The sequence below is a fragment of the Vombatus ursinus genome, unplaced genomic scaffold (genome assembly GCF_900497805.2).
Source record: "Vombatus ursinus unplaced genomic scaffold, bare-nosed wombat genome assembly UNPS02015030.1, whole genome shotgun sequence".
NCBI classification, from domain to species: Eukaryota; Metazoa; Chordata; class Mammalia; order Diprotodontia; family Vombatidae; genus Vombatus; species Vombatus ursinus.
The window spans coordinates 1,607,870-1,631,638 of record NW_020954808.1 but is presented as its reverse complement, the minus strand read 5'-3'; the positions used below and the strand labels follow the sequence as shown (position 1 = coordinate 1,631,638).

Sequence of the window (23,769 nt, the reverse complement as noted above, 5' to 3'; positions counted from 1 at the left end):
TTCACCTGCCTTACTTCACCCTGCACTGGCCCCCGAAACCAAGCACCCCAAACCTTTTCCCCATCTCCATCCTTCCGGCTGACAAGGAGAGGAACTGGGGCCACAGCAAATGAATGAATGGTTGAATGAGAAGACAGAACTACCATCGCCCAAGCCTCCCACCATTTGTACCTAGACTGGGCCCACAAAGCCCCCCAAAAAAGGCAGGAGGAAGCATCCACGTTTATTTACAATCGGCTCCTTTATTAAGGTTTGAGGGGGAGGGACACAGGAAGAAGGAAAGGGATGAGGCCCTTCCCTTCCATACCACGGGGGCAGGGGATCCAAGCATTAGGGAAAGTGACCCGCACCAGGAAGGGATGAATCCACCACCCCCCCCTCCCTAAGGACACCAGCCCCCTTCCCCTCCCCCCTCCCCCAGTCACTGGGCTGAGCGACCCAGAACTTGACCATGGGGGCTGTGGGGAGGGCACAGGACAGAATGCTCTGGAGAAGCAGTCCCTCCCACCCACTGCCATCCTGCAGGAGGGCCTCATCAGCCTTCCGAGCAACCTTCTAGCCTCCAGCTCTGCAGGGGGGATGGGTCAGTGTGAACTGGAGGGGGCTCTCCTGGTCAAGGTCATGCATCCCGCGGGCCAGTCACTTCCCCTCCTTTGGCGGGGTGGAACCAGGGCTGGAGCCGGGATCAGGGAGGGCGGCTCGGGGGGAGTTCTGCTCCATCTCCTCTCCCCAGTCAGACACTGGCTGGTGGCCTCCAGAGGGTGAGAAGGGGCTGGCCGGGGCGGAGACCTCTGGGGCTCGGACCTCCGGGGCAGGACTGGCCTGCTTAGGCCCTGGGGCCTGCCCTGAGCCCCCAGCACCTGCCTGCTGCTGAACCTCTTTCTCCTCCTCCTCCTCCTCCTCCTCGTCATCCTCCGCCTCATCTTCACCACTCACATCTTCCCACTGGTCCTCATCCTCGTCAGCAGTAGTTGGGGTTTCGTCTGGAGCTGGGGGCTCTGGGGCTGCACTGGGGGTCTGAGGCTGTGAGGTAAGAAAAGCAGAGCAGGCCTACATCTCCTTCCCCAGCCCTGCTCCCCAAAGACTGGCAACACCCAGAAGCCTGGGGCGTTCCCTCCTCCTCCTCACCTGCGGCTCTGAGACCGGGGGTTTCTCTGGGGGGGCAGCAGGCAATTCCTCTTCCTTGGGCTCCCACCGGTCATCATGGTGGCTGGAGGAATCAGGCATGAGTCAGGGAGAGAGAAGAGGGCGATAGAAATACACTCAGCCCTGGGGTCTGGCTGCTTATTACTAAAACCCAACTTCTTCAACGAATCAGCCAGAAGATTCCCACCTGTAGCCCCGAGGTGGTCCCTTGACCCGAGGACGGCTTGTCTTTCTTCTCCTACGGCTGCCAGACACTGTCTTGTGTTGGGACAAGAAGTCCCCAAAGGTTGGGGGTTTCGGGGGTCGGCTACTGCCCTCATCTGTGGGAAGAAGGCGCTGGGTCGAGACAAGACCCTCAACCTTGCCTTCTCCCCGACCTGGAACAAACTCCTCCCTCCCTTCCTCTCTCCCATCCATCCCTCTGGGGCCCAGGGCTTCCAAGGCCACCCCAGGTCTCACCATGATGCGTGGGTGTCTCTGAGGCAGAGCTAGGGCCATCCTTGAACCTGGGGGGAAGAGGGTCCAATTCAGCAAGAAAAGATTGGTGGAGGAAAGCTGGACAGAGCAAGAGAACATGGGAGGCAAGGGTGTGGACATGGGAGAGAGCAGCCTGGGAATAAGAAATTGAAGACAGAGCAGGGAAGCAAGAAGAGAAAGGGAAGAGAAAGACATGAAGGTGAGCAGAAAAGGCATAGAGAGGTGAAAAGAGAAGAGAAAGGGAGCCCCACCAAGATGGCGGAGCAGCAGGAAGGACAGTCCTCCTCTCCCCAGGACTACTCCAGAAAGATCTAGATAAAAAACACCAGACCAAGACCAGACTGGGAACGTCAAGTCGTTTTTCCAGCCCAAGTCGGCTTAGGGCGGCAGACCAAGAAGTCTGCAGACGATGGGGCCCAGGTGTGGCCAGAAGTCCAGCCCATGGAGCCATGGTTGTGCGTGAGGATAAGAGGACCAAAGCTCACACAGAAGGGCCAGTCTAGCTGTGTGGCTCTGAAGCCAGAGGAGGAGTGGGGTCTCAGACCCAGTCCTCAGCCCAGTCTGAAACCTGCAGCAAAATAACAGAAGAATAACAGAGGGAGGACGCCCACAGCAGAGGGCTGATTACGACTGAGTCAGGAAGTAGCCAGTCTACTGGAGCTCCAACCAGGGGCAAGGCAAGCTCACAGGCCTGTTGCTCAGAACCAAATTCAAATAAGGACCCTGCAGAGCTGAGAACAGGAGTAGAGCTCAAACTCTGCCCTAGAATAGATCACTGTGAGCCTACTGACAGCTTGCAGGTCCCCAGGCTGAGCTGTCCCTCCTAGAATAACACAGCACTCAATACCCTGAGACAAAACCCTGAAGAATACAAAATCACCACAGCCAAGACATTCTCTTCAGAAATGCACAGCGTCTATCCCTAACAGAAAGTCCAAGTCAGAAAGACTGGAAGAAAGAGCAAACAAAAAAGAAATACCACCATAAAGAGCTATTACGGTTATAGGGACGCTAAAGACACAAACCCAGAAGAAAATGACGAAAACATCTACAGGTAAGTCTGCAAGGAAAACACAGGTTGAGCACGAGTTCAACCAGCATTTCTGGAATAGATGACTCGAGTTTAGAAAGGGCTAGAAATTAATTTATAAATGAAATGAGAACACTAAAGGAAAGAATTGGAAAAGATATGAGAACAGAAGGGGGAAACTGGAAAAGAAATGAGAATTACGGAAGAAAAAATTGGAAAGAAAACAGTTGGGCACAAGAGGTACAAAGCCTTACCAAGCAACAGATTCCTTGAAAATTAAGACCACATAGAAATTAATGACCACATGAGATAAAAACACATATTAAAAACAAAGTCAGGGGCAGCTAGGTGGTGCAGTGGATGAAGCACTGACCCCGGAGTCAGGAGGACCCGAGTTCAAATCTGACCTCAGACCAAACACTTGACACTTTACTAGCTGTGTGACCCTGGGCAAGTCACTTAACCCCAATTGCCTAAAAACAAACAAAACAAAAAACAGAGTCAAAAGACTAAAAAAAAAAAATTTAAGGTATTTCATATCAAAAATAACTAAAAGACAGATCAAGAAGAGGTAATTATAAAAGTCAACGGACTTGAAAGAGAAAAGATCAATAAAACTTATTTTTTAAAAGATCAATGGATTATGATAAACAAGAAAACATAAATTACTTAGAAAAGAACTCTGTATTTGATAAAAACTGATGCTGGGAAAGTTAGAAAGCAGTCTGGTAGAAGTTAGGCTTAGACTAACATCTTATACCATTTTCCACAATACATTCTAAATGGATACATGACCTTAATATTAAAGGTCATACTATAAAAATAGAAGAGAAATAGATAATATACCTCTCCCAGGTATGTGTAGATGTATTCAAAACCAAACAAAAGACAGAGGCAATTACAAAAGAAAAGATACTTTGAATTATATGAAACTGAAAAGCACTGATAAACTAATATACCTAGGACAAAAAAGAAAAGTAGCAGAATGGAAAAAAACAAAAGCTTTGTATTAAATTTCTCTGATATGGGTTTGGTATCCAATATATATAAACAAACAACAGGTGTGTGTGTATCTATATATAATATATATATATATGTATATATATATTATATTATATATATAATATATATATATATACATAAACACACGTATACACACGTTATATACGTGTACGTGCGCAAGCACATGTATACACACACAACAGCCATTTCCCAACAGGTAAGTGGTCAAAGGATAAGAAGAAATAATTCTCAGAAAAATTGCAAACTATTAACAATTACATGAAAGAATGTTCCAAATCATTAATAATAAGAAAAATACAAATGAAAACAACCTTGATGTTTCACCTCATACCCTGCAAATTGGCGAAGATGACAAATGACGAAAACAGTCAATGTCAGGGAGGTTGTGGAAAAATAGGAACACCAGTACATTGCTGGTGAAGCTGTGAATTGGCACACCCATTTTGGAAAGAAGTCTGGCAGACTAAAAGTGTCCATACCCTTTGACCTAGAGGTTTCACTACAAGGTGTATACCCCCAAAGTGGCCATTGATAAAAATAAAGTTCCCATTCGTACCAAAATATTTACAGCAGCACTTTTTGGAACAGCAAAGAATCGGATAAACAAAGTCGATGGAAATGGCTAAAAAAAATGCTACTTGAATGTAATGGAATATGACCATGCTGGCAGAAATGATAAACGGCAGGAGTGCGGAGAAGTGTGGAAAGGTCTCCATGAACTGATGCAGAGAGAAGAACTAAGCACAACACACACACTGATTACACAACTGCCCATGGAAAGAACCCCTTGCCAAAAAGCCTAAAGCACAAGCCTGGGCCCAGAGAAGAGAACCGACAAGACTCCCCCTCCCTTTCAGGGGTAAGGAATCCACAAGGGCGGTATGAACGCCGCTCCTGCCTTCAGACTTTCTGGCCCATCAGTCAGCTGTGCTGATGTTTGTTCCTCTTCTTCATCTTTTTTGTCTTAAAAAACAGTATTTGTTACGTGTGATGGCTCTCTGGGAGGGGAGGAAGGACATGAGGGAAAGCTACAGTGCTGTAAAAAACAAAATGCATCAATAAAAACTTACTTTAAAAAAATCAACGGGGGCAGCTAGGTGGCACAGTGGATAGAGCGTCGGCCCTGAAGTCAGGAGGACCTGAGTTCAAATCCGGCCTCAGACCAAACGGACTTGACACTTACTAGCTGTGTGACCCTGGGCAAGTCACTTAACCCCAACTGCCTTCAAAAAAAAAAAAATCAATGGACTACTGGAAAAGGACGGGGTGAAGCCAAGATGGCAAAGTGGCAGGAAGGAGAACAGTGAACTCCTCCCAAACAGATCTAGAAGATGTATCAGGCCAAATCCTGATCAAGGACTCCAAGGAAAAAGTCACAGGGAATCATTTTTCCAGTGTCTGCAGGCATAGGAGGGCAGACAGCAGACACCAGGCATGAGGCCTGGCCAGGGACACGCTAAGGGTGCTCCCATACAGGGAGAAGGTATGTGCCAGGGCAGGAAGAGCTCCCAGATCTGGCTCGTGGGTCCAATCTTGTAAAGGATGCAACAGCAGGTGCCACCTGTGGAACCTCTGTCTCTCACTCCACTCGGTTCAAGGTCACAGATTCCGGGCAGACCGAGGAAAGGAACTGTGCCCACGGCACAAGGTGAGGAGCAGCCGCAGGACGAGGGGCAAGCCCTGGACGAAGCAGCAGCTGCGTGGGATCCTGGGAGCAGAGCAGGGTCTCGGCTCCAGCCGCCAGCCCGCTCAGAAGCCTGCTAAGGAATCCCCGATCAGAGGGAAGCCCTGATCCAGCGGGGCTTTCCTGACGAGTACAGCAAACCCACCGAGCTGTAAGTCAGACCCAGCGCCAGGGCCGAGGGGCTGGTCAGCGCACTGTGGGGGCGCCGGCAGCTTGCAGATCCTGGGATAACACAACACTGTAACACAGTACCCCCAAGAAAGCAACAGCAGGGCCAGCTCTAGATACGCCCGCCAGAAGGACACAGAGCCCGGCCCTGACATAAAGTCCGAGATTAAGGAAGCGGGCTGGAAGAATGGGAAAACAAAAAAGAATCTCATCACAGAGAACTACTATGGTGACTGGGAGGCTCAAGACACAGACCCAGAAGAGAATGATTCCAAAAGGTCTACAAGCAAAGCTGCAAATAAAAACATGGCTTGGGCACAGATTCAACTAGAATGCCTTGAAGATATCAAGCAAGAGTTTAGAAAAAGATTTTTTTGTTTTTGTTTTGTTTTTTGCTAGGCAATAGGGTTAAGTGACTTGCCTAGGTTCACGCAACTAGTAAGTGTCAAGTGTCTGAGGCTGGATTTGAACTCAGGTCCTCCTGACTCCAGGGTCAGTGCTCTATCCACTGTGCCACCTAGCTGCCCCTTAGAAAAAGATTTTAAAATGTTTTTGTCAATGAAAAGGACTAGAGGGAAAAGAAATGAAAGTTTGGAAGAATGCACTGGAAAGGGAAAACCTTGCCCAGAAAGCAAATCCCCTGAAAACAAGAATGGACCAAATAGAAGCCAACGACTCCATGAGGACACAAGCAATATTAAAGTCAAAAGGCTGAAAAAAGAGAAGATCCAACATTTCATAGCAAAAATAACTGATGTGGAAAACAGACAAGGAGAAATAATTCAAGAATCAATGAACTACCTGAAAGCCATGACAAAAATTATTCTAGACTCCGTATTTCAAGAAATCATAAAAGAAAACTGCTAAGATCTCCTAGGATGAGAAGAAAGTAAAGGGAAAATAGAATCTACCTGTCACCTCCTAAAGGAAATCACAAAATGAAACCTCTCAGGAACCTCAGAGCCAAAATCCAAGGGCTTCTAGATTAAAAAAAAAAAGAAAGGAAAGGAAAGGGGGCAGAAAGGAATTACGCTGGGGGGCGGTGAGGGAGAAATCGGATTATCTTACAAGCAACACTTGAATTTCATTCTCATTTGAAATGGTCAAAGGAGGGAAACACACAAATATACACACAAGTCAGTGCAGAAATACATTTCACTCAACAAGGAAACAGGAAGGAAAGAGGATAAGGTGGAGGGGAGAGTAAGAGGGGTTATTCCTAAGCAAACCAAACTCTAACTATAGAGAATGGATCACAAAGAGGGGTTTTAAAAGAAAAGAAAGGATAAGAACCTGTGACTGGGCTGTGGAGCAGAGAGAGAGCGGACAGAAGGGTAGATTTCATTCAGCCTAGAGCACGGGGGCTGGGCACATCTCCCTCTCTCACTGCCCTCTTCTTCAGTGGGAAAGGAAGGAGGGAGGGCAAAAGAAGGAAAAGTATAAGAGAACAGGATAGAGGGAAATAAACAATTAATGATCACAATTGTGAAGAGAAATGGAAGACTGCTCTCATAAAATGGAAAAGGATAAAAGAATGGATTACAAAGCAGAATCTACCAACATGTTGTTTACAAGAAACACACTTGAAACATCAAGGTTCTCACAAACTTAAAATAATGGCCTGGAGCAAAATCCACCATGTTTCAGCTGAAGTAAAAAAAATGCAGGGGAAGCAATTAGGATCTCACACAAGGCAGTATCAAAAATAGCATTATATGTAATTTATCTTATAAAAAAGAAAAACAGGAAAATTACATTTTGCTGAAACTACGTTTCATAGACAATGAATTAATACCAATACTAAAGATATATAAACCAAATGGCATAGCATATAAATGCTTAAAGAAAAAAAGAAAAATTGAGTAAAACTATAATACTAAAGAACCTCAATGTACCCCTTTCAGACCTACTTAAATCTAGTCAGAAAATAAAAAAGTTAAGGACCTAAATAGAATTTTAGAAAAGTCAGACACAATAGACATGTGGAGATTATTAAACGGGTGCACATATTTCCCAGCTGTGCAGGGAATCTTTATAAAATTGACTATTTAGGGCATTAAAAACCTCACAAACAAATGGAAAGAACCTGAAATATTAAAAGCTTCTTTTACAAGCCACAATGCAATAAAATTATACTCAATAAAGGGCCACTGAAGAAACTATTAAAAATTAATTGGAGACTAAATAACTATCCTAACGAACCACAGGGACAATCAATAATTTCATTAAAGTTAAGGACAATAATGAAACACACAAAAATTTTTGGGATGCAGCCAAAGCAGTCCTTAAGGGAAGATTTATATCTCTCTCTAAATACTTTTATCAATAAAAGAAAGAACATAACAAACTAGGCATACAACTAAAAAAAATTTTTTAAACTGACAAACTAAAAACCACAATTAAGTACCAGAACAGAAATCCTGAAAGTAAAAGAGATGAACAAAACTGAAAGCAAAAACCCCAGTGAATTACTAAATAAAACCAGGAGTTGTTTAAAAAAAAAAATTTAACAAAATAAATAAACCATTAAGCAATCTGATTTTTAAAAATAAAGAAAAACAAATTGCCAGCATCAAAAATGAAAATGGTGAATTCGTAACAAATTAAGGAAGGGAATTATTAGAAACTATTTTGCCCAATTATGAACCCAAAAAACCTTCACAATCTAAAGGAAATAGGTGAATTTTTACAAAAATATAAAACGTTCAGCTTACCAAAACACGATTTCAGAAAAAGAAATCAAACAACTCAAAATGAGCTCCCAAAGAAAAAACTCTGGAGAACAGATGGATTCACAAATTAATTCTGTCAAACCTTTATACAACAATTAATTCCAGTATTACTAAAGCTCAGCAACATATCACAAAGATTATACACTATGACCAGTTTGGATTTATACCAGGAAGGCAGAGCTGATTCAATATTAGGAAAACTATGAACGTAAACTACCATATTAATAACAAGCACAATAAAAAACATGTTTGTGTCAACAGTCTCAGCAAAAGCTTTCGACAAGATACAACTCTTGTTAAAAACACAAGGCAACAAAATAAAAAAGGAACTCTTTCCTTAACAGAAGTAATGTCTACCTAAAACCGAGAGTCACTATATGTAATGGAGATAACAACCTAGAGCCCCTTCCAACAAGATCAGCGGTAAATTAAAAGTGTCCATTATCACCATTACTACTTGTTATAATGCAAAAAATGGTAGCTATGGCAGTAAGACGACAAAAGAAAAAGTGAAGGACTAAGAACAGACAAAGGAAATAATTAGCCCTTTTCATAGATGACATGGTGCTTTACTTAGATGACCTAAGAGACAACTACAAAATTAACTGAAAAAAATTAACTGCAAAGTTGCAGAATGATCAAATAAACCCACATCAATCATCTGCATTTCTGTAAATTACCTACAAAATACAGTAGTAAAAGACAGAAACAAAGAGAAATTCCATTTACAGTAACTACAGACGGTCAAAATACTCGGGAGTCTACCTGTGCCAAGACATACCCAGGAACCAGAAAATTATAAAACACTCTTTACGTGAATGATTGGAAATAATTGGAAAAACATTAATTGCTCATGACCAAGCCAACATAATAAAAATGACAATACTACTTAAATTGATTTACTTGTTCAGTGCTAAGTTAATCAAACTACCAAAGGAGTCCTTTATAGAGAAAGGAAAAAAATAACAACAAAGTACATCTGGAAGAACAAAAAGTCAAGAGTTTCAAGAAAAATAGTGGGGGGAAAAAAAAAAGGACGGTGACCTAGCCATACCAGCTCTCAAAGTATAGCACAACACAATAGTCATCAAAAACAATTTGGTCCTGGGGTAAGACACAGAAAGCTCAATTAGTGGAACAAATGAGGTACAACAATTTACAGAAGGAAACACAGGAGCCTGGTGTGTGACAGATCCTAAGTGCTGGGATAAGAACTCACGATCTGCCAAAAACTGCTGGGAAAACTGGGAAGCCTCCTCACAGAAATGGAGCTGAGACCAGCAGCTCACAGCACACACCGAGTTCCAAATGGGTATGTAATTTAGACATAAAGGGTGACATCACAAACAAATTAGAAGAGCAAGGAAGAAATTACCAGTTAGATATATGGTTAGAGGAAAAATTCATGATAAAATAAGGGACAGAGAGAATCACAGAAGGTAAGATGAACTATTTTGATTAAATAAAATTTTAACGGTTTTTAACAATAACCAAAATGGCTAAAATTAAAAGGGAAGCAGTTAAGTGGGGAAAAAAATCTTTGTAGCAAGTTTATCTGATAAAGGTCATACTTCTAAGATATACAGGAAACTGATCCACATTTATAAGAATAATTCATTCCCCAAATTGACAAATGGTCAAAGAACACGAACAGTTTTCCAAAGAAGAAATCCAAGCTATCAATAGCCATATGGAAAAATGCTCCAGATCACTAACAATTAGAGAAACTGAGATTAAAACAACTCTGAGGTTCTACCTTACACCAATCAAAATTGATAAAAAAAAAGTGCCAGACGCAAGAGAGGCTGTGGGAAAACAGGTAGATGACGCCATTGTTGGTGGAGCTGTGCACTGGTTCAGCCACACTGGAAAGCAATTTGGAACGATGCCTCCAATTCTGAGTATGCCCTCTGTCCCACTAATCCATTCCAATCCTAGGTCTGTACCCCAGAATGATCAAAGAAAGACAAAAGGGCCCTACATGTACAACAATATTCAGAGCTGCTCTTTTCATACTGTCAGAGAACTAAAAACTGAGGGGGTGACCATCACCTGGCTGAACAAGCTGTGGAATGCTACTGTGCCATAAGAAATGATGAAGGGAATGGTTTCAGAAAAACCTGGGAAGACTTCTATGAACTGATGCAGAGCAAAGGACAATTTCTACAAGAAGAAGATTGTAAAGACCAACAGCTTAGAAAGGCTTAGGAACCACGGTCAGTGCAACAACCGACCAGGACGCCCCAGGATTCATGATGAAACACACTCCCCACCTCCTGACAGAGCAGTCTCAAAGCACAGACTGACACGGGTGTTTCGGAGGTGCCCATCCCAGGAATCTGTATTGCTTGACAATCTATGTTTGTAACAAGGGTTTTACTTTTTTCTTACTTTCTGTATGGGGGAGTTGAGGGGAAGGGGGAGAGAGAAGGTGGATTTTCAGGGACTGAAAAGAGTGTTAACTAAAAAAAAGTGACCAGGAAATAAAAGAGTGACCGGGAGATGAGAAAGGAAGAGAAGGCTGGGCGGCAGGAGAGGCAATGGAAGCCCACAAGGAGGGGGCAGAGGCGGCTCAGGACAGGGACAAGCACCCACATGCCCTCTGTCTTCTCAGCATCCCACTCCCTGCGCCACTGGCCCGTGGGTTTCCGATGCCGCTGTAGCCTCTCTTGGTCAATGCGCTCACGCTCCTGCTTCCATCGCAGGTATTCAGCCCGCTCCCGGCCCGTCATGGACAGTGTCATGTCCCCACCAGGTCCTGCCCGACGGCCCTGCTCTCTCCAATAAAGAGCAACATTGGAGCCATGTTCCCAGGGAGCCGGGCATCCCTCTGTCCCAGTGCCACGCTCCTTCTCCTATCCCCTGGTTCAACATCCTCCCAGGCCAGGACCCAGACCCAGTTCTTTGCCAGCCTCCCCCAAACCCAGGGAGTCAGCCTGGCAGTACATTTTCAGCCTGAGCTCTCCCCCACGCTCCAGCCCTCCTCAGCCCAGCACTTATCCCGTCCCCAGGCTCCCTCACTCCTGGCACTCATAGGGCAGGGCCGAGCTCTTCCCTGAGCACCCTCCCAGGTCCCCATGCCCACTCAGGTTCTAGAACCCACAGAACGCTCCTGCTCCAGGCCACTGCGAACACGCTCAAAGTCAGCACCACCCCAGTTCCGCCCATGGCGCCTGCTTCCCTCCCGACGGTCCCGCTCTGATTCCTGCAGAGGTCCACTGCGACGAGGATCGTCCAGGAAATTCCGGACAGGGTTCTTCTCAGGCAGCCCATCCTGAATTCAGGGTAAGCAAGGCTCAGTGCCCAGGGGAACAAGCAAAGCTCCTCACCAGCTCCAGCCCTCCCAGGCCCCGCTCACCCGCTGATTTCTCTCATACTCGGCTATCTTTTCCATCTCTTCATTCATCTTCTCAATATTCTGGCGACGTCGCTCCTCCCACTCCTGCAAGGTCCAGAGACAGAGATAAGAAAAGAAACACAGAGGAAGGGGCAGGAGATCCAAGACAAAGAGAAGATAACAGGGAAAGAAAGAAGACAGACAAGGAACAAGGTCAAGTTAACAGATCAATAAGTATTTATCAAGTGCCCACTATGTGCTGAGCCCTGGGCTAAGCACTCAGAAAAAAAAAAAGTAAAAACTCAGTCCCTGTCCTCAAGAAGCTCACAATCCAATGGGGGGAGGGGATGACAACATGCAAACAACCAGCAACACACGAGTATAGACTGGGGATCTATAACTTGGAGGGTTCTCAGAGGAAAGGCACTAAGATCCAGGGGAACTGGAAAGGCTTCTTTTAGAAGGTGGGACCAGAAGGAAGCCAGGAATGAGGAAAGAGAGCACTGCAGGTATGGGAGAGTCCACTCAGAGAAAAGGCCCAAAGTCGGGAGGTGGAGCATCTCACGCAAGGAGCAGCTGGGAGACCGGTGTCCCTGACTAGAGAGAACACTGGGGGCGAGGGGGTGAGCAAGGTGGAAGAACACTGCAAAGGCAGGAGGGCTTTCAAAGCGAAACAGGCAGGGGCAGCTAGGTGGTGCAGTGGATAGAGCACCGGCCCTGGAGTCAGGAGGGCCTGAGTTCAAATCCAGTCTCAGACCAGACACTTGACCCTTACTAGCTGTGTGACCCTGGGCAAGTCACTCAACCCCAACTGCCTCACCAAAAAGAAAAACAAATAAACAAACAAACAGGATTTTATATTTGATCTGAATGGCAGGAGGAGAATGAGCAGAGTAATGCGGTGAAAACCTCGGGAGAGGACGCGTCTGGAGGAGGAGAGGGTGAGGGACAGAGTCCAGGCTGCAAAGAGGCCAGAATGAGACCTAAGAAAAGGCCCCCAGACTTGGCAGCTAAGACAGAGACCCTGGTCAGACTGGAGAGAGCAGCAGGCTGGGGGCCAGAGAGCGAGGGGCTGAGAAGAGAACGAGAGCAGAGGAAGCAGAGGGCCGACTGCAGGTGCCTCCCGTGGAGTCTGGGCAGGACGACAGGGTGCAGGGAGAGGGAGCAGCAGCAGAGAAGCAGGCAGTGACAGGGAGAGCCTGAAGATTACTGACTGTGGGGATGATGGAGGGGGCAGTGTGCTGCAGATAACATGACGGATTGGGGCCCCTGTAAACACAGAAGGCTTTCTTTGGCCAGGAGAAGGGCCACATCTCCCTGGCAGACAGACAACTGGGAAGCAAAGGCCCCTCCCTGACTCAGGACCTTGGATCTCCTATCAGGGACAGGGGCATCCCCTGCCACCGCACTGCTCCCAGAAGAGTAAGCTGGCCCTCCTCGGCCCCGGCCTCGACGGCCCCGGCCTCCTCCGCTCCGTGCTGGGGGTGGCTCCACGTAGATCACCATTTCTTCTTCCCAGAACCTGGACCCCCGGCCCAGACTAGCCCGGCCTCCTCGCAGTGGGGCACTGCGGCCCCCCTTCCCAGCACTCCCGTGGGCCCGGGCAGGGGCAGGTGGCCGGCGGCCTGAGCCCATGCTCTTCTCCTGCAAGTGACAGATAAGGGAAGCAGGTAAGCCAGCAGGCAGTACGATCCCAGCCCCCAGCCCCCACACCCTGACTGGGGGCCCCGTCACCATATCCACAGCAACATTCTCCTTCTCGGCAGGGCGCCCCTTGCGCGGTCCCGTCACGGCCACCCCCTCCGATTCTGCCTTCTTCCGGTCTTCCTCGATCTCCTGGAGGATGGACAGAGATGCCACAGCTGGGACACACCGACGGGAACCATGGGGCATGGGGGCCGAGGAAGGCCGACTGGCCACTCACTTGGTAACGGCGGATCAGGGCTGCATTCTTCTTCCGAAGGGCCTCGATTCGTTTGTCCAACTCTGCGTCCTTCTCTTCCTTGGACTTCAAGTCCAACGTGGTGGCCTGATGGGCCAGGGGAGGAGGGGAGGCTGGAAAGCTAGACTACCTCTCTCCCCCCTGGAACCTGCACTGCTGGGACCCCTCCCAGGACTGGGGGCCTGATTTCCTAGGTCCCCAGCTCCCTTTCCCCCAAGACTCCCTACCTCCCGACCCAGAGCTGGAAACCTGCACCCCGAGGTCCCCAGCCCCCTCCCGTGTGGCCTCCCCCAGAGCAGCTTGGAGCCTGTACTCCGGGTTCTTCCCTCTTTGCCGAGGGCCCCGATTTCCTAGTACCTCCACACCCCCCCCACCTGGAAGCTCGCACTCAGGGGTCTCCAACTCCCTCCTCTGAGGTGCTCCCCTCAAAGCTAGGCATTCAGGTACCTACATTCCAGGATCCCCAAACCTCTCCTCTATGGCTCCCCCAAATCCTGGCGTGTGCACTCCAGGGTGCCCCCACGGCCGGGCGCCTGTACTCTGGGGTCCCTCCCGTCCCCCTCCTAGGCCCGGTGCCTGCTTCTCGGGGTCTTCCATGGCTCCCCCAGCCTCGGGCGCCTGCACTCGGGGTTCCCCCTCCCCCCCTCCCCCACGCCCTCACATCCGGGCACCTGCAGTCCAGGGTTTACCCCCCCGCTGGGCGCCTGCACTCGGGGTCCCCCTCCCCGGGTGCCCCTCGCCCCCCATGGCCGAGCGCCCGCTTTTGGGGGTCCCCCCAGCGGGGTCCTCACCATGCCTCCGGCCCGGCGGTCCCGGGGTCCCGGCCGCCCGCGTCGGGTCGAGGGTCTATGCAGGAAAAGGCAGGCCAGGGTCGGCGGTGACTCAGCCCAGCAAGCCCCGGCCTCGGAGGAGCCGCAGCAGCAGCAGCGTCCCCCACGGCCCGCGTCCACGCCCCCCGCTAAGGCCACGCCCTCCCAGAGACCACGCCCCGCACTAGACCACGCCCCACGCGGTGCCCGCTCCGGCGCAGGCCACGCCCCCTGTGGTCACGCCCCCTGAGGGCCGTACCCCGCACCCCCAGACTTGGGGCCATTCCCTCGGGCCCCCGCCACGCGAGTCTCCGTGCAGCCCCGGGAGCCCCGCCGTTCCCCACTCACCGGCTGGGAGACCCCACGGCTCCTCCGGCGGCCCCGCTGTCGCTCTCTCGCCCCTGCTCCCGGGCTCCCCTCGCGTCACTTCCTCTACGGATCACGTGGACACGGAGAGGGGAGGGGGGGAAAGAGCCACTTCCGGTCTCGCCTCCTGATGGAGGGAAGGAATCTTAAAGGGACCGCTCCCTGTTTGGGTTGCTGCTTCACCCTAGAAAGAGCATTCACCTTTCAAGACCTCATTCTACAAAATAACTCTGTAAAATGAGTTCTATCACGCGGTTACTGAAGACTCTCTCAGTACTCAGTGTTCTAGTTCTCCTCCCAGCTGTGACATCCCCTGTTCTAAGGCTGCCCCCAGCTCTGACATCCCTTGTTCTAAGGGCCCTTCCAGCTCTGACATTCCCTGTTCTAAGTGCCCTCCTAGGTCTGATAATCTCTCTTCTCTATTCTGAGATCCTTTCTAACTTCAATAAACATTTATTAAAAGTTTAACAAAGTTGCAGGCTATAAAATAAATTTGCATAAATCGACATTCCTCTATCTTAGCAACAAAACAGCTGGAAGAAATAGGAGAAATTTCATTCAAATAATAGGATGCATTAAATACTTGCCTGACTGCAACTTCAAAACCTTGTTTATACAAAGATAGATCTAAAGAATGGAGAAATACTAATTGCTCATGGGTAGGCCAAACCAATATGATAAAAAACAATGATACTACATAAATTAATGCAATTATTTAGTCCTATACAAATCAAAGATATTCCAAAAGAATATTTTGTTACTGTTGTTCATACGTTTCTAACTCTTTGTGACCCCATTTGGCATTTGCTTGGCGGAAATATTGGAGTGGTTTGCCATTTCCTTCTCCAGCTCATTTCACAGATGAGGAAACTGAGGCAAACAGGGTTAAGTGACTTGCCCAAGGTCATACAGCATAAGTGTCTGAGACCAGATTTGAATTGAGGAAGATGAGTCTTCCTGACTCAAGGTCCAGCACTCCATCCCCTGCACCACCTAGAAGAATATTTTATAGAGCTAAAAAATAAAATAGAATTCACCTGGACAAACAAGAAGTCAAGAATCTCAAGGAAAATCATTGGGGGGGGGAATAGGAAGGAAGAGGACATTGGCAGGACCAAATCTAAAACCACACTATAAAAGAAATAATCATCAAAAGAATTTAGTGTTATTGAATCATTTAAATCGTGTCCCCATTTGAGGTTTCCTTGGCAAAGACACTGGAGTGGTTTGCTATTTCCTTCTCTAGCTCATTTTATAGATGAGGAAACTGAGGCAAACAGGGTTAAGTGACTTGCCCAGGGTCACACAGCTGGTAAGTGTCTGAGGCTGGATTTGAACCCAGGAAGAAGAGTCTTCCTGATTTACACCCAGCACTTAATGTACTATGGAGCTACTTGGCTGCCCAAGAAATTATGAAATTGATCATTGGAATAGATAAAGGACAAATATACAAAAGCAAAGAAACACAATAGAGGAAGGGAATAAGCATTTATACATCTCAGTCTGTATGTGAAGAGCTTTCCACAAATATTCCACAACCCTCAGAGGATTTATTGTGCTTATTGTGGGAATTTGAGGCCCACAGAGGCTAAATAACTTTTGCCCAAGGTCCTGCAGCTTAGGAAGTGTCTGAAGTCAAATTGGAACTCAGGACTTCTATCTACTGAGCTACCAGCGGCCTATGGAAGCTTTACATCTGATAAATCTAAAGACTTCTGGAATGAGTATTCAGCCCCCTGTCTTCCTGGACACTTTCCCACTGCTTCCCTGAAGCCTTCTCACACTTTGAATGTCTCCATCCCTATGGTTGCCTCTTTTAATTGGTGAGTTTCTTCCCAGAATTTTCATCTGAGGAAGGACCGCCAATAGTCAGGTTCACTTCAAACCTGGCTCAGACTCTTGACTTTCCAGATAACTTTTCTACTAGGCCTCCTCCTGGTGCTTTACCCTACCTCCCCACGGTGTTTCAACTCCCCTCATAAGCTGCCTTCCTCCATTAGAATGGAAACTCCTTGAGACTAGACACTCTTGTTTATTTGCTTGTATTTGCATCTCATAACGCCTAGCACACACTAGGCTCTTAATTGATGCTTTATCTATCTTTAGCTATCATTCTTATGACAAAATCTCCTAGGAAAACTGGGGAGTACTTTGGCAGAAATGAAGGGTAAACTAATACCTCATATTATATACCAAGATAAACTCCAAACTCATAATGACTTTGACATAAAAAGTGGCATTTTCAAAGAGTAAGGAAGAAATTGCCTTTCCAGGTCTATGGATAGGGGAAGAAGTCTTGGATAAGCAAAGGATAGAGGGTTCACAGAAAAGAAAATGGGACAGTTTTGACTATAAAATGTAAACGTGTTCACACAAACAGAAACAATACAATTAAAATTAGAAGGAAAACAGGTAACTGGGACAAAATCTTTACAACAAATTTCTCTGATAGAGGTCTCGTATCCAAGCTATATAGGAATCTGATTCAGAGTTATGTGAATACAAGCCATTCCCAATAGATAAGGGGTCAAAGAATCTGAATAGGTGATTTCCAAAACTATCAACACTCATATGAAAAATATTCCAAATCACTCATGATCGGAGAAATAATACAAATTAAAGCAACTCTGAGGTCCTACCTCACACCCATCAGAAGAGCAAGGTTGACCAAAAAAAGGGAGATTGATGTCGGAGGGGCTTGGAGAAAACAGGCACAATAATGCTCTATTGGTGGAGATGGGAATCAGTCCTGCCATTCTGGAAAGCAATTTCCAAAAAAATACGTCCATAAAGTTAACTAAAATAGTTATAGCGTTAACATGAGCTCTGCAATGACTGTTCTATATGTTAGAACCTCCCTTCTTCCCAGGGAAACAGGACAACAGAGGTACATAACAACCAGCCAATTAGAAGGCTTCTGAAGCCCACAGCTGCTTGATACACCAGTGATCCTTTGCGAGAGAACTCTAGCTGAATTTGGAGATGCCTGTAGCTGTCAGAAACCACAGGACCAGCCTTGACCTGGAGCTGTAGACTTAAGACCCTGCTCTGGACTTTCTGAACATTCCGCTGCCTGGCTCATTGTGTCTACAGATGTCCCCACCCGAAAGCGTCTAGAAATTATAGCACCTCACCCTTCTTCCACTTCCCTTGGAGAGCTGAAAAACTTTCTGCCTCTTTGCTCCATTGTACGATTTTCTCTCCCTTGTTCTCAGACAATAAATGCTTTTAATTGGTCTATCAGATTCTGTTTCATTTTGGGTACCTTTATGGGCCTGGGGGTCATTTGTTAACAGTATGTACTTTCTGACCACTACTATGTATATTCCCTATAAAAAAAAAATTAAAGAAAGAGAAAAAGGACCCAGAAAGACAGAGGTATTTTTATTTATTTATTTTTCCCACAGAGGTATTTTTTAGCAGTTCTTTTCATCATACCAAAAAACTAGAAATTAAAGGAGTGTTCATCTATTGGGGCTTAGCTAAGTGAATTATTTTATAGGAGTGTAATGGAACATGGGAAAGGTAAGTGGTACAGCGGATAGAGCACCGGGCCTGGGGTCAGGAGGATCTCAGTTCAAATCCAGCCTCACACTTCCTAGCTGTGTGACCCTGAGCAAGTCACTCGACCCTGTTTGCCTCGGTTCCCTCATCTGGAAAATGAACTGGAGAGGGAAATGGCAAACTACTCCAGTATCTTTGCCAAGAAATTTCCAAATAGGGTCAGGAGGAGTTGGACAGGACTCATCAACAGTGGAACATTATCATTCCCAGGGCTTAGCGCAGCACCTGGCGCTCCGTAAGTGCTTAACCCTAGAAAGACCAGCTGCATCAATTGCTGCAAAAATTTTATTATAATTTTACTTAACAATGTTCATCCTATTATCTATTTTCTTTGCCTTATGGATAAAAAAATGCTGTGTCAATGGATATTTCCCATAAGAAATAGGAAGTTTCAGAAAAAGACGGGGAAGATGTGTGTAAAGGGCCACCTATCCTAGGCACAGAATGGCCTCTCTCCATGTGGAGAGGCTGGGGACCATGCTTCTGGGGGAGGGAGGCGATGACTTGGAACGGGAAGTTCCTGGGGGTGGTTGCTTTGTTTCTGTTGCTGACTCTGGTCAGTAACCCACACCCTTAAGAGGATGCCTTTTTTTGGGGCAGTGAGGTGGATAGAGCACCAGCTCTGGATTTAGGAGGACCTGAGTTCAAATCCGGCCTCAGACATATAAGACTTACTAACTGTGTGACCCTGGGCGAGTCACTTAACCTCATTGCCTGGCCAAAAAAAAAAAAAAAGAAAAAGAAAAAAGATGCCTTTTTCTATGGGCATCTTCAAAAAACACTGAGCCAAACTCGCTGAATCCTTTTGCTCTCCTCTCCTGAGTGAGTCTTTCTCCTGGTAGACTGAAAGACCCTGTTCTCATGGTGACCAGGAGAGAAAGGTGCCTCAGGCTTTGGCCTTTGCCTTTGATCTTTTCCCTTCAGGGGAAGGTACTTCCCATCTTGTACAAGGGAGAGTGCACCACTAAAGTATTAGGATAAGAATTTGTATGCTTGTCCTTGAGGAGTAAATATCCCTTTCTAAAAATTAATTCATTCGAAGTAGCTAAATGGAGCTAGCACTCACAGTTGAGAGAACATCGCTGGTGTGGGCTCAAGCTGCTAAGAGCCGGTTGTTAAATTTTCAGAAGGAGCATTTATGACTCAGAAATCTCAAATCAAGGTTTGAGTTCTCATTTTGTTGTCTACTAGACCTAAGAAAGTGATGGAGAAAGTGTCACTGCTGATTAAACTTTAAAATGTTTCTTTTTTTTATTCTTCTGAGAGCTGGTTGTTAAACATTTACCAGCCAACCCCTGGCTCAAGTCAATCCTATTAAAGAAGAGACACAAGCCCAACCCCTCAGCTGCTACCCTGACGGAAGAAGTAATCTCCTTGACTATGTCAGTGAAGCCAGAGACTACTAGCTCCAGCTTTATGAACGGATACAGAGTGAAGTGAGCAGAGCCAGATAAACAATGTGTACAGTGACAACGTAAAGAAAAAGAACTCTAAACGACTTCAGGACAAGTATCAGGGCAGTTAGGATCCAAAGGTGAAGAAAGATACTTATCTCCAGTCGAAGAGGCAAATCAACAGGTGTTTCTCAAGTAGGACCAGAATTTAAGAATCCTTCCAAGCACCAAGCTGCATCGATGGATACAGAGCATTATTTTTTTTAATCCATAAAGCAAATAAAATAAAATTGAAATAAATATGAGATAGTGGGATGAACGTTATTATTTCGAGGTAAAATTACAATACTATTTTTTTTGAGACAATAGGGGTTAAGTGACTTGCCCAAGGTCACACAGCTAGCTAGTAAATGTCTGAGGCTACATTCAAACTCAGGTCCTCCTGACTCATGCTCTATCCACTGCCACCTAGCTGCCGCCCAAAGCACAATACTATTTTCACAGCCATTGATGCAACTGGTCTTTCTAGGGTTAAGCACTTCCAGAGGGCCAGGCTAAGCCCTGGGAAAACAGTGGTCCCTGACCTCAGGAATCTCACTGGACAGACAAGATACAAAGAATTACACACAAATAAGGTAGAAACCAGATAGTTGGGGGAGGGAGTATTAGCATTAGGTGAGATGGACTCCAGAGCTCATGGGAAAGATGCAGCTTGGAACAGGCCACTTAGGAAATCTGTTGGGGTCTGCTATGCATATTTCGTCGTTTTCTTGTTCATCTGTTTAACTGGAGGGGGGAGAGACATCTGTGAGGAAGAGAGAATAAATGTTTTTTTTTTGTTTTGTTTGTTTTTTGAAGATGAGACTTTGTTTCAAAAATAAGTTCAGGGAGAATGTGTATGTAATTTAATGGATGTATGTAAAGATATTGAGGGCAGCTAGGGGGCTCCATAGTGCGTGGAATGTTGGGCCTGGAGTCAGGAAGGCTCGGTTTTGTGAGTTCAAATCTGGCCTCAGACACTTCCTAGTTGTGTGACCCTGGGCAAGTCACTTCACTCTGTTTGCCTCAGTTTCCTCATCTGGAAAATGAGCTGGAGAAGAATATGGAAAACCACTCAAGTATCTCTGCCAAGAAAATTCCGAATGGGGTCACAGAGTCAGACATGACTGAACAACAACAAAGATATTACATGTGATGTTCCATAGGAAATAATTAAATAAATTTCTTTTAAAACAACAACAACAACAAAATAGATATTATATGTGCTTTGATATTGCTATGTGTAGTTATGATTTCTGCCTCTCTAACCAAGAGGAAAGCAGATATTAAGAAAATTAAATCATCTTTGACACTCAAGTCTCTCCCCACTCCAGCCCATCTTCTGCTCTGCTATGAAAGTGACTTGCCTAAATCTCAGATCTGACCATGAGCTTTATCCAATAAATTCCCGTGGTTCCCTATGGCCCCTAGGATCGGTAAAATCCCTCTGTTTAGCTTTTAAAGCCCTTCACAGCACCTCAGTCAACCCGAGACCTGGGAAAGACCTTAGCTTGAAAAGGCCAAGGTCTCCCACTGCATCCTGGGCCATCTCCAGTCGTCCTGATCTGTATCTGGCCACTGAACCCAAATGGCTCTGGGGGAGAAAGTGAGGCTGGTGACTTTGCACAGCCCTGCCTCATTTAAACCCAATTCACCTGCCTGTCATGGCGTCACCTCCCTGACGTCATGGTCCTCAGCCAGGATGAAGGACAAACTACAGCAAAGCCCTTCGTGACCTGGTCCTCTCCTCTCTTTCCAGTCTTCTAACCCCTTTCTCCCCTCCATGTACTCTAACCCTAATTCTGTTTTTCTAGGATGTTCTAAGACTGCAAACCAACTTCACTGGCCTTGCTACTTCTTACACAGGACTCCATCCCTGGGCTTAGTGCCTTTTCCCTGGCTGTCCTTCATGCCTGGAACGCTCTCCCTCTTGAGCTCAGACTTTGAGCTTTAGCTGGCTTCTATCAAGACTCTGCTCAAATCCCACCTTCGGAAAGAGGGCGTTCCCAGCCCCCTGCCCTGCTGGAGCCTCCCCTCCTTCCATCATGACAAGCCATTTATTTTATGTGTGTATGTATTATATATACGTATTATATATACATAGTTGTCTGTATATTGTCTAATGAGTATTAGACTGTGAGTTCCTTGCGGTCAGGGACTGTTTTTGCCTTTCTTCATATCCCCAGCACTTAGCACAGTCTGGCACATAGTAAAGGTTGACTGACTGACTAATGGTAGTCTCTATAGTCATTAAATCATAAATCCAGTCCCCATCTCTATTTCTATAGGCACAGTGCTAGTTAGCACACTAGAGACAGAAAAACAACCTGAAGTAGCTTATATTCTTCTGAGTAGAAGGGGAGAGCAGATTACAAGAGCTACCCGGTTCAATAACAATTGTAGTAGGGGCAGCTAGGTGGCACAGCGGATAGAGCACCGGCGTTGGAGTCAGAAGGACCTGAGTTCAAATCCAGCCTCAGACACATAACACTCACTAGCTGTGTGACTCTGGGCAAGTCACTTAACCCCAATTGCCTCACAGAACAAACAAACAATTGTAGTAGTAATGGTAGTGGTAGTAGTAGTAGTAGTGGTGGTGTTGGTGGTGGTGATGGTGGTGGTGGTGGTAGTACTAATAATAGCAATAACAATAATAATGATGATGATGATGATATTAACAATAATATGAGCCAGAGAAGGCAGAGGCAAACCACTCCAGTATCTTTGCCAAGAAAACTCCAAACAGGGTCATGAAGAGCTGGACAAGATGGTAAAATGGCTTAACAACAACAAAATAATAACAATCATGATAAATAGCTAACATTTATATAGCACTTACTACATGCCAGGCAGTGATAAGCACTTTCAATTACCATCTCATTTGGTCCTCACAACAAGCCTGGGAGGTAGGTGCTATAAATTTCCCCATTTTTACAAATGAAGAAACTGAGGCATATAGCGGTAAAGTGACTTGCCCAGGGTTTCATAGCTAGGTAGTGTCTGAGTCTGGATTTGAACTCAGGGTTTCCTGACTCCAGGCTGGCTGGGCCACTTAGCTGCTTAAATAAATGGGGGGTAATTTGGGGAAGGAGAAAACACTGATAAAAAGAGAGGAGGAAGAGGAGAGCCTTCTCTCTGGAGCTGGTCCTTAGGGAAGGGAAGGGTTATGACAGATTGCAGATGAGGAGGATGGCTTTCTAGGCACGGAGGACGGCCTGGGCATCAGAGGTCAAAGACAAAAAACGCTGAGCTCAGCAAACAGAGGGAGGGATCTCCTGGGCTGGGGGACAAGGAGTTGGGAAACGAGCTTGGAAAGGCAGATTATCAGGGGCCTTCAACATCAGGCTGAGAAGGTTGAATTTTGTCTTAAGGGCAATAGAGAAGCACTGAAGGTTTCTGAGCTGGGGAGTTACACGCATGCTCAGGCCCTCGCTTTAGGACGATCTTTGAAAATGTTTCCGTTAGGTCGATCTCTTTTGTTTTCTCATCACCTAGGTTTCCCAGGGTATCTTTCCCCTCTCCCTGCCTCCCAGAGGGCCATCCTTTAGAACAAACAATAAAAAGACAAAAAATATCAGCTTGGTAAAATGAACCAATACGTTGGAACTCGCATAATACACATAGCTGGGGTGGTTATCTGTAAACTACATTGGAGAGGGGAAAGACAGCAATCAGGGCGACTAATTAGGAAGCTATTCTAGCTGTCAGTGATCAGTATGCTAAGTAAGGCCCCTTCCAGCTCTCCCATTCTAGGTTCATTCATTCATTCAGCAAACTTTTGTTAGGCACCCATTAGGTACCAGGCACTGGTTCATTCATTCATTCATTCATTCAACAAGTTTTTATTAAGCACCCATTATGTACCAGGCACTGTTAGATTCATTCATTCAGCAAACTTTTATTAGGCACCTTTTAAGTACCAGGCACTGTTAGGTTCATTCATTCATTCATTCATTCATTCAACAAGCTTTTATTAGGCACCTCTTAAGTACCAGGCACTGTCAGGTTCATTCATTCATTCATTCCACAAGCTTTTATTAGGCATCTTTTAAGTACCA

At 46.1% G+C, this 23,769-nt stretch overlaps 1 protein-coding gene across 2 annotated transcripts; it reads right to left on the bottom strand.

Annotated features, from left to right (window-relative positions):
• Positions 1-222: 222 nt before the first annotated feature.
• Positions 223-14,765, bottom strand: CCDC9 (coiled-coil domain containing 9). Of its 2 annotated transcripts, XM_027846031.1 has the most exons (12): positions 14,697-14,765; positions 14,331-14,385; positions 13,522-13,626; positions 13,332-13,433; positions 12,963-13,241; positions 11,619-11,702; positions 11,364-11,534; positions 10,856-11,031; positions 1,606-1,652; positions 1,334-1,466; positions 1,129-1,210; positions 223-1,023 (listed from the first exon to the last, which is right to left on the bottom strand). In XM_027846031.1, the coding sequence occupies exons 2-12, from the start codon at positions 14,331-14,333 to the stop codon at positions 640-642; spliced, it is 1,566 nt and encodes a 521-aa protein (XP_027701832.1). In that variant the 5' UTR covers positions 14,334-14,385; positions 14,697-14,765; the 3' UTR covers positions 223-639. The 2 variants fall into 2 exon arrangements, with proteins under 2 accessions (XP_027701832.1, XP_027701830.1); XM_027846029.1 differs by having other exon boundaries at positions 12,963-13,433.
• Positions 14,766-23,769: the final 9,004 nt, after the last annotated feature.

Bases quoted from the DNA above. Each gene is read 5' to 3' on its own strand.
- CCDC9 (XM_027846029.1), bottom strand. The intron at 13,434-13,521 runs GTGAGTGGCCAG...TCCATCCTCCAG, and splicing joins CCCTGATCCGCCGTTACCAA to GAGATCGAGGAAGACCGGAA. The intron at 11,535-11,618 runs GTGAGCGGGGCC...CCCTGAATTCAG, and splicing joins AGTATGAGAGAAATCAGCGG to GATGGGCTGCCTGAGAAGAA.